The 11,203-nt window shown below is 39.5% G+C and overlaps 2 protein-coding genes across 2 annotated transcripts; one reads left to right on the forward strand and one right to left on the reverse strand.

Moving 5' to 3' along the window:
* Positions 1-356: 356 nt before the first annotated feature.
* On the forward strand, positions 357-8,774 carry LOC109404799 (thioredoxin domain-containing protein 17). The gene is made up of 3 exons (XM_029871440.2): positions 357-737; positions 1,183-1,261; positions 8,488-8,774. The coding sequence occupies exons 1-3, from the start codon at positions 569-571 to the stop codon at positions 8,639-8,641; spliced, it is 402 nt and encodes a 133-aa protein (XP_029727300.2). The 5' UTR covers positions 357-568; the 3' UTR covers positions 8,642-8,774.
* Positions 8,754-11,203, reverse strand: LOC109423919 (vacuolar protein sorting-associated protein 52 homolog). The gene is made up of 5 exons (XM_019698983.3): positions 10,732-11,203; positions 9,946-10,672; positions 9,761-9,879; positions 9,522-9,642; positions 8,754-9,460 (listed from the first exon to the last, which is right to left on the reverse strand). The coding sequence occupies exons 1-5, from the start codon at positions 11,103-11,105 to the stop codon at positions 8,831-8,833; spliced, it is 1,971 nt and encodes a 656-aa protein (XP_019554528.3). The 5' UTR covers positions 11,106-11,203; the 3' UTR covers positions 8,754-8,830.

Consider the following 11,203-nt stretch of genomic DNA (forward strand, 5'->3'; position numbering starts at 1 on the left):
ACCGAAATCGAAATCTCTACAAACTACAACTCTACACGCTAAAAAAAAACTCGTGCAGTTGCTGATCAACTCGGGAAATTGAAATTGCATTTATTTTTATGTTTGAATCTAGTTAAAATGTTGCAAAAATAGTCAATGTCTATCTCACAATGTCCTCAAAATCTTAATAGCTTAATTATACGTCTCAGCTTAGATTGTACATTAAAAAAGCAAGTCGCAAGATATTTCTCGATTCCTCAAAATCAACCGATATCTTGGGTGAACTGAATTCAGTGTGTTCTTGCGTTTGCTATAAAATTATTAGTTTGACGTTTATTTGACATCTATCAAACTAAACAATGATGGCGTCGGCGTCACTGATCATTTTCCACGCAGACGTCCTGTTTTTGTGCCGCCGCCTGCACTATCGTTTTATCAGCAGCGCAGGATTAGTCATCGAACGGAGTCTATCGGAAGCGGATAAAGAATACCGGTCTGTCCCGTGATTGTTCGTTCAGTATATAAGCGCGAAGCCATCACAAGTGAATAAGCTATACGCTACTAAGTGGTCTCCGAACAACACCAGTGTATGCACCTGAGCCGCATCGTCAGAATGGTAGTCCGACACAACGCCAGTGGCTGGGACGAGTTCGTCAGGCTGGCCGAGAGCCTCGAGGGCAAGGGCGAACCGGTGCACGTTTTCTTCAAGGGCGACAAGGATGAGAAGGGAGACAGTTGGTGCCCGTACTGTGTGAAAGGTAGGTGCTGGTGGAGCTTTAGTCAATAATTGACAATTATTGTCATTTTATTTTCTCTATGTAGTCTAATGAAATCGTTCCGTTTCAAAGGGGTTAGTTTGGAAATTGATTAGCAAACAGGGGAAATGGTTAGTCCCGAGCGAATTACATAATTAGAAAGAATTTTTCATCAAAGGATGTCCAGAAGAGTTCAATAATTAACCTGGTTTAAATGGCATCTAGTGTAATCGGCTATCCTCAAAAGTTAGAGAGAAGATAAATTACATTTACACCACTAGCGATAAGATAAGCCCCGCCGCATTCAACAGGTGATATCAAATTCCTAGTGGGAAATACGGTTCCCTTAATGACCATAAACACTTTATTAGCATACAATTATCTCACCCTTTTAGTTGACCGTATCGTGAGAAACGCAATTTTATCAATATTTGTTTTCTACTTTTAGCTGCACCGGTTGTCGAGGAAGCGCTGAAGTTGGCTCCGGAAAATAGCCATTTCATTACCGTCGTAATCGATCGCCCGTTGTAAGTATTTATTTAGTATGATGTGTCACCAAGCAGACGACGAAACGAAACTATTACTTTTTGAGATATATTGATTTTTAAGTGCGGGGGCGATGATAACGCATGACGAAGCAGAAAGTAGATAACGAATATTTCAGTGTAACATGGCTCATCACTATCTAATCCAAAAATTGGGTTAACTATCTAAATCATTCGGAATGGAAAAGTTTTGTTTGAACTTCGACATATCATTTGTAAATATTGTTTTTCATGCAAGTAATGGAAGTTCATGTTGATAGAAGGAAATGCTCTTCGAAGACTAAGCTGAGATGCAAATCCTGTAGTAGGGATGTCATGCTAGGCGGCTTATAAGAAAAAAGCCTTGATCAAATAAATCACTTATCAATCAGGGTGCTTGTGGGTAATTTTTGACCCAACTGTTCCCAACGTAATGCATTAGGAAGATTATATGAGCAAATTAGAATCAATCTATGAATCACTTTTTGTAATTTCTTAAGATACAGATAATTGCACATTGCACTGCAAATCGTTTGTCGACAACCTGGATAAAGCATCCAGCATAGCTCTGGTCCTTACAAGTTCTTGCCTTATGTTTCCACGGGGGGCAGAATACTTTTGTCCTGCTGATTTCAGTTCAGACTGAAAAGGTACGTCCCGAGCGTCTGTTAACCATGCAGGTGCGATTCAGCGACTAAATAGGAAATACTCCTTTACAGAAAACTGTATCTAATGTGGTAGCCCCACCATGATAGATAAGCGGCCATAGGCCAACAACCTAATGTTCCGAAACCTCAAAAACAAGCTAGAAACCGAAAGTGAATTACCCTGAGGTCGCCATTCACTGCCCATGCCCCATTCACCGCTCATTATGGGTCAATCATACAAAAATTACCAAATGTTTGTAAACTGCCCATGATCGCATAGTTGACGTAACCACCATTGACAATGTCAGCATTCTCAAGCTAATATCTATCAAATGTGCATAGGGTAGGTAATCATGAATTGAACCAAATTGCGCCTTTCTGAAGCAGCGGCACTTTTGATCGATTTTTTCATCCACACGGAAATAATTTGCTACGGTAAGGTCTCACGTATATGAAAGCCACGGGTATTAGCTTTCGGTAAAGTGGCAAAAAGTTTACATTTGCACCAAATTTCATTGAGAAATTGAATTATTTGTCAATAGTGATTTTAATCTTAATTTGAACCATCGTAATCATAATTTGAACCAATTTTAATCTAGATTTGAACTAGTGGCGGCAGCAGCTCGAGCAATTCCCGCAACAGCCAATTTCATGCTAAACAACTAAAAATCACATGGATCTGCTAGTTCTCATAACTCTTTTTCATTAGGCAGTGGAATTTCAGCTCAGAATGTTCGGAATCCTTCAGGAATTCGAAAACTAAATTTGGAATTTTCCATCGCCCAAGAGTAAACAAAGCAACCACTAGCGCAGTCTGCAGGCCAACACTGGAAGCTCGCCCCCATTCACTAGTTCAAATCTAGATTTCAAATGGTTCAATTCAAGATAAGATTCTCCAAGTAAGAATTACTTAAATTTGATAATTTTATGACAAATAATGCGGAATATTATTCGGTTGGTCGATTCTACGATAAATAAGCTTTCATTTGACGTGTTCACTTATTGCGTGTGATACAATGCATGAGCTGTACGAGTGCACCGAAAATGTGCTTTCTCTGGGGGGAAATGGGTGGAATCTCAGTGATTTTTCAATTGCCTGTTTTCCATGACAAAAACGCATTTTTCAATGCTTTTAAAGTCCATGTTATCAGGTTATATTACGGAAAGATGTTTACCATCTTTTTCGGGACAATAATTGCCTAAAAAATACGTCGTTTTAATGAATTTCGAAATGGTTCAAATTAAGATTACAATTTGACTAGTTCAAAGTTCGATTTCTTACCCTAATTGAATGGAACATGCTACCACATTAAAAAACTTTCATTTCACTAAGTTATTATATGGATGTGCCTGAAATCACGCTCTTAAAAAAAATCCCTCACTGCGCTGCAGGGCAACATGGGAACTGTTCAGGGAAAACAGCGGGAGAAATATCCAACAGTAAAACCCGTAAAAAATCCAGTTTGATAAAACAGGATGAACTGAACATCATGAATCATCAATATTATGGTGAAACGGGACGCCGTGTTATTTTTCCTATCTTGCCTCTCTTTCTAACAATTTGCCTCGCGATTTTGAAGATGGTAATCTCGAGTTCTATCGCACTGAAGATGCTGAAAAACAATCAGCATATGCACTGCAAGTGAGCATACACAGTGATAGGTTTTTGTTGCAAAATATGAAGTAGAATCTGAGATTACCATCTTAGTAGCAACAGAGCAATGGCGGATATTTCCCCGACCGTCCCGTCCGCCCTTATGGTAAATAAGAGTTATTTTGTTTTTATAAATGAATAGTTTATGTGGCTTCATGAAAAAATAATCTAGTGAGCGGTGAATGGATGCATGAGCGGTAATAGTAGCCAATAGATAACACATTTCAATTTTCATTTTTTCGGTTGTTAACATATTTTACGATCGTTTTATATTTATTCTATAATAACAACATAATTATTAAGTTGTTGACGAAAATTGATGTGCAACTTTCGCGAACGCCGATTTTCCCTGCCCTTCGGTTCAGAAAGGGGTATGGGCGCGTTCTGCCAACTTGGTCGAGGCAGATTTCTTGTATGAACAAGTTGCAAATGGACATTCAAAGTGCCTGAACGAAAAATGCTTCTTGTGAGGATCACTTGAAGGTGGGATTCTTTTTATATATTCGTGTTCGAGCATTTATTTATTCGCGTTCGTATAGTTTAAGCATTACCGTACACTGAGTTTGATGAGCGCTGCAAGCCCAAGGAGAATACATTTTACTAAGGTGGCGCAGATAAACATTGCAAACCACTGGTTGTCTCTTCCACTCTTCTGGTGTTCTTATGCAACTAAAATAGTGACGTCACTATTTCAGTTCCATAAGAACACCAGAAGAATGGAAGAGACAACCAGTGGTTTGCAATGTTTATCTGCGCCACCTTAGTAAAATGTATTCTCCTTGCTGCAAGCCAGCAGGGATGATCTTCTCATCTGCACCCGTTGAACCGTAGTGATAGTATCACCAAAAGCACTAATATTATCTTTCCTCTCCTTTCATGTACCTCAACTTTAACAACGCAATGTATCGAGCATTGATTTCCGGCAAAGCATCACAATATGAAGTCAGGATGAGTCTAAACCTATAATAGGGGTAGGCGGGGCAATATGGACACCCTAAGGTTTTTGCCAACTTTACCTGGCAAGATGTCAAAAAAGTTTAGTTTTTTGATACATGTATCCTTTTAAAGTCTATTTAGCATCTATTGCATAAGAATGCTCACGAAGAAAAATGATTTATCCACTTCAAAAAATGTTATGAAAAATGTTAGTTTTTCATGACCGTCTTCAAGCATACGGGGCAGAATGGACACCCCCATGGGGCAATATGGACACCATGAAACTTTTACGAATTTCGTACATTATTTACACCTATAAAGTCATTTCATTACAAAACAACTATTATGGATGAATAATACGCCGAAGTAGTTCATTTTTGTTCAGTTAATTTAAGGACAGACTTGTTAGAATCCCAAAATGGCCGCCACAATGGCCGACTTCGGCACCTACTCACGATTTTGAGCGCACAAATCTCTTCGTAAACAAAACCAGCGCACCTGATCTTTTTATTTAAAGCTTAAAGCTTATAGCAAGAACAGAATAATAAAATGCACTGTCGTTTGAAGTTTGCTTCTTGAGATTTGTGCGTCTGAAGTTCTGATGCACTGTTGAAGCGGGATTCCATGACGTTTGTCCTTAAATTCAGGCTGTTTTGGAAAAAGCTTCGTTTTTGTCGGCATGTATAGCTGTGCCTAGAACAACTATTTTCCACTGCTGTCGTTTTTTGACCAATTTGTTTCACCTTATGTCTACTATAGTGAACATTTAACCGAAAATATACTGAAATCGAAGAATTTGGTTGGTTTGTGATTTAGGTTATATTTTTCCCTTGCCGCTTCTTTCAAAAAGGTGAGTGTCCATTTTGCCCCGGCAGCAGAAGATATTTCCAAACTTGATTTTTGATACAATAAAGAAGAAAATATAAACATGTTAAGCATGTAGATACAGCAAAACTACTTGCATGTGTTCTAGAAATATCAGGTTTTATTCGACCTGCAATAAATTAATCACTAAATCTTATTTTAGATGGTGTGAAAATTATAATTTCCATGCACAAAAAATGGAGGACGCAACTTTTTCGTGTAAAATCAATTATAATTTTAATTTCGAATGTTTCTTTCCTGAAACTACGTTTTAGACAAATGGACTATATCCTCCATTCATGAAAAGTTCGCATATTTCAACATATTGAGGGTTTCCATTCTGCCCCGGGTGTCCATATTGCCTCGCCTACCCCTAATAGCTAACACTGGAACAAATTCGCAAGTATTACATATAAAATGTTCACTGATTACCCTTAAAATCAGCATAAAGGTAAATAACGATGACTATATAATTATTAACGCATTCTATCCACAGGTTAAACACACCAAATTGATCTCCCACCTTTCCCAATCTCTTAGGCAACGCAAAACTTAAAACCCAATCCCTATTTCTAAAATCGCAACGTGTTTTATGAACGAGCACACATACTTTTGATCTGCTTATACATAGCTCTTGAAATTTTTCTACGATTTGAATAATATTTTCACTTTTAACGTTTTCAAATGTGGTCGTTTTGTGATTAAATCCTAATACCTATGCACCGCACCTTACTTCCATTGATACTTAGTAATGCTTTCTTTAATTAAAAATTAAAATCAAACAAATAACTTATGTTGAAAACGAAAGCCAAAATTAAATAATGATGATAGTTTCAAAGCTAACGTTTGATCAATACACACATAGACGTATTTTTGACACCAATGTAGATTGACACGACGAAAACTAATTACTTCTTTGACTTGCTGTGTTTTTTGTATGGCAAAGTAGACATTTTGACGTTTTCGAATGTTGGCATTACATGAAGAGCGATAGACTGTGACATGCATCTATAAAAAATTAGGACTATTACTGTACTCTTCATGCTTGTGGACGAAAGACGACTTTTTATCTTGGTCAAGTACAGTATAAAAACGCGTATCTTCAAAAATAAAAATGACAAACATAACAACTATCTAACATTCCACTTAGACTTTCCTAATAGTACTGAATTAATGAATAACAAATATCGAACAAAATAAGACAGTACCGTGCGAGCACCATATTATAGACAGCTCCATATTCTGAACAGTCGGCAAATGCAACATAGATTTTCCTTTTATGAAGCATATATTGAATCGAGAGTTGATGTGTTAATTTTATTAAGCCCCTCTATTATCCAATCGTTACAAAACATATCGTTTTTGACTGAACTGCGAACGTAGAGAATGTGTTTGTACATAGTAAGTAACACTATGTGTTCAGAATTAGGATCACGGCTTCTTATGGTGTCCATAATTAGGAACACGTCGTCCACAAACAAAAATATGTCTAGATCAGAGACTGGAAGTTATTATGAGATTTAATTTATTTTATACATTTAGCTAGACAACAAACACATTTGATGGTAATGTGAAGTATTATCTCTAGCAACAAGAACTTCCATTTATTTTAGTGTTTGTTGTGAGATTCCCTTAACCGTTCAGAATATGGGTACCGCACGGTATTCCAGAAATTAAAAGGTCTTGATAAAATATACGACAACTGACGACAAAATAAGAAAAATAATAGACCATACCACAAACATAAACAAAAAGACAAGTACGAATTGTGTGTCTAGAACACGACATAGACAAATCCTGATAAATGACTACTTAATGACTGACTGACCAATTGAAAATTTTCCAAACTCCTACCGTAACTTTCTGAGTCAGTTTGCAACAGTGTCTTAATGGATGCCGGTATCCGCGTACGCCTGGTAAACTGCTTCTGAAAGATGGGTCTGGTACGTTTGGCATAAGGCCGTTTGGCATAAGGACATTTGGCATAAGGACGTTTGGCATAAAGGACATTTGGCATAAAGGACGTTTGGCATAAAGGACATTTGGCATAAGGGACGTTTGGCATAAAGGACGTTTGGCATAAAGAATATGTGAAATATATTTTCCCTCTGGAGAAAAATTAAAGAACAGCCTTCAAGGGAAAGAAGGCAAACTTGTTGTTGGTGCATTATATTGGATCTCTTATTTTCGAAATAACCTTTTGCTTCCATGAATTCGATTTTTTTTCGGAAGGGGAATGTTCCTTCTTTTGTATATAGGCTGTTCTTCATCGATACAAGCAATTTAGATTCCGGTAATGGTTCTTTCCAGCAAATCATCCTTGTCTGCATATTATATCCATAAAAATTAATGCATTATAATGTATTATCCTTCTTTTGTATACTTATCCTTCTTTTACGTTAAGTATGTAATTCACTTTTTACTGGAATCATTTTATGCCAAACGTACTTTATGCCAAATGTCCTTTATGCCAAGTGTCCTTTATGCCAAACGTCCTTATGCCAAATGGCATTATGCCAAACGGCCTTATGCCAAACGTACCAGACCCCTGAAAGATTACGTATTCTGTTCTATCTTCAGGTCTAGTGTAGAGGTTTCGACTCTATTCAGAGTGCAGCTAAAAACCTAGCAAAAAAAAAAAATCGCCAAAGCCGAATTTTAATGTCCTGAACTTTACGAAAATGCCGTTAGGTAAATGAGCGGTGAATGGCGACCTCACGGTATTTGACTGAGAATTCTTTGGTGTATGTTTATTATTTGTGCCAAATTTCATAAAAATCGATGCATTACTTTTAACTGTGGATGAAAAACAAACAGACGTGGTTGTAAGCATTTTGTACAGTTTTGACCAATTTTCATTCGCATAATAGATGGTTCTTTTACTAGCGTACAAAGTTCTGTGATGCTAATTATGAAATTTTGTTAGCAGTTATGATACTTGTACCGAGGTTTATTTATTTATTTCACTTGTGCCGAGGTGAAGAAATTGGCCCTAACAAAAATTTAATTGCATCATCCAATCCAATTGCAGTATCCAAAACATAATATGCATAGCACTTGCTGCGTTACGCTCGAAAGTAGCTTATTGGAATTATACTTACCTACGTTCTAATTTAATTTTCTTTCAGCTGGAAAGACCTGAACAATCCCTTCCGCAAGGATCCTCGGACGCATCTGGTGTTCCTGCCGACGTTGCTACGCTGGAAGTCGCCCCAGCGTTTGGACGGCGAGCAGGTTTCCAACAAGGATTTGGTCGAGATGCTTCTATCTGACGAGGACTAAATCCGGTGGCCTTTTGGAGCGCAAATCTCTTCGGCATAAAACTTAAGTGGCAAGGTGTAATTTTCGGTTTTGCTAATGTAGTGTTGTAGTTTCGTAATAAACGGCCACACGCTTTGTCTTTTCCGTCACAGCATTTTACTAATCGTCACTCTATTATTATTCGTCGTATAAATAAATCACCAATCACACTTAATAGTTACTCTTATACTTTTTGATTTCGATCATGATCACGTGAATGTTGACCAGCTGAGCTCGGGCACTCGGAGTAAGTAGCTTATAGAATTTGTGATAATACTGCACCAGTTGAGCCAGGGCCAGTTGTAAAAGCTGTGATCCGGTTACCAGCGATGGGAATGATAAGAACACCTCGCGGTTCAGCTCCTCCAGCGACTTTTTCCAGTTGGCGGAGAAATTGGCTACCAACTGGAGCGAACGCCGCTCTTGGCGCTTGAACTCCTCGGTTTGTTCCTTTTCCAGCATCTGTTCACAGTCCTTGACGTACTGGATGATGCCTCCCAGGTGGGGAGCCAGTATTTCTTCCACGTATTCGGAACTACGGGTGCTGAGCAGCTCGCGGAATGCTTCGGCCTCCTTGGAGTTGTCTCGGGTTCGCTCCATCAGGACACCCAGGACCAAGTCGTAGTTGTTGATCAAGTAGATGAGCTGTTCCTTGCGGGTCGTGAATATCGCTGCCATACGAAGCATAAAACATTTTACCTCCTCCTGCAATTCCAAAAGAAGATGACTGACCAACTCATTTGGGAAGTTCTCCGAAATTCCGACAATGGCAGCGGAAAATTCTGCGTAACGGCGTGTAATCTACACAAAGAAAATAACAAGAATTAGTGTAAAGAAATGTCATATGAAACTTTCTACGTACATAGTGCGGACCGGTTTCCTTTGGGAACTTGGTAGGATCACACTCCTGAATGCTTTGGATGTTCATTCGGAAAACCTGCTCGAAGCGAGGCCAGATGACTGCCTGCAGATTGTCCCAGTACCTATGATAGACAAGATTGTTATACTATATTCCTTCCTTCTCTGTATTAGCATCTGCACCCTCTCTTTTCTACTACATCATTTAACATGAAAAGGTTGGAGTGTGTATCACCGAGTTACCTATCCAAAGCCGGAACGCATCGTTTGTGGCACATCAGTTGGTAGCGCAAACAAAGTTGAATGCACAGAAACAGCGCGATGGTATCGTAACAGTCCTGAACGTAGGTCTCGAGATTTTTCTGAAACGAGAAATGGGAAAATCTAGAAAGAAAATTTCAAAACCCCATACTAATCCAACAACTTACAATTAACAACGCCATCGTTTTGCCCATAATCTGGTTGAACAGTTCTTGCGTTTGGGGACCCCGTACGATGAAAAACTCCGTCACAAATAGATACTCTCGGCAGGCATTGTCCACCAGGGCGTACTGTTCCGATCGGAACAGGGACTCGTACGGGTAACGGATTTTCTGCTGCGCATGCGGAACAATGATCGGTGCCTCCAGCTGCTGGTTAAGTACATCCCCACGGTCTCCGATCGAAAACACCGTGCTTTTATTTTTCAGCGAACTCGTCTTGGAGAAGATGCTCCTCGTAACGGTGTCCTCTAGGCCCATCAGGTCGTCTTTCGAGACGGCTTCCTCGAATTTGAGAGCAGCGAGCCGGGTCGAGTAGCTCTTGAAGTAACTGTAGTAGATTTTACCCATCGTGTCGATGTATTCGTTGCAAATCTCCTGCGCCACAATGCGCTCGTTCGAAAGGATAAACTCAAAGAAAAATTTAAACTTCAACATTGCATTCTGCGGAATCTGATAGTTGGTCATCGGTTTACGGAATTTGTAGATCTGCTCCATCAGGTAAACCCTGAGCTTACTCATCGCTTTTATCTTTAGCTTTTGCAGCACATCGCTGACGTCTTGCGAAGACTTGGACTCCTTGAAATTGAGTTCCTTCATCAAGCTGAGCTTGTGGTTCAGCTCGTTCAGATGGGTTACGAACTCTTTCTCAGTGACGGGCGTGTCCATGATCGTACTGTAGAAAACCGTAAAATAATCAAAACACGCTTTCAAATTAGTATGTAGCCTACTCACGTTATCATCTCCTCCGGCACTGCCATGTCCTCAATGAACTGAGACAGCTGCGCCCTGACCGACTGCCGATTGGTCAGCTGCACCGACATCGACACCGATTTTTTCTGCAGCGTCGTAATCTCGGTGCTGATATTATTCAGCGCATCCTGGATGTCCATCAGCATCGATTCCATCCGTTCCAGAATGTTGGACGTGTCACCGATTTGGTTGTGCAGGTTGGCAATGTTCTGGCTTTCCTTGATGTAGTCCTCGATGGAGCGGTTTTCCACCTCCTTGAATTCCTTCTCGATCTGGGCCGAATACTGGCGCAGGTCGGTGCCCGTTTTGAGAATCTCCTGCACTTCGTCGTCCTCGATTTGGTCCGAGCTGGACATGTTTTTCTTCCAATTTTACTGCGTGAAAACCGTGGAAAAGGTGTAAAAGCTGCTTTTACGTTTTCTGAAAATTATTTGATGTTGGAACTGATGACGAA

Source organism: Aedes albopictus, chromosome 2 (genome assembly GCF_035046485.1).
Source record: "Aedes albopictus strain Foshan chromosome 2, AalbF5, whole genome shotgun sequence".
Taxonomy (NCBI): Eukaryota; Metazoa; Arthropoda; class Insecta; order Diptera; family Culicidae; genus Aedes; species Aedes albopictus.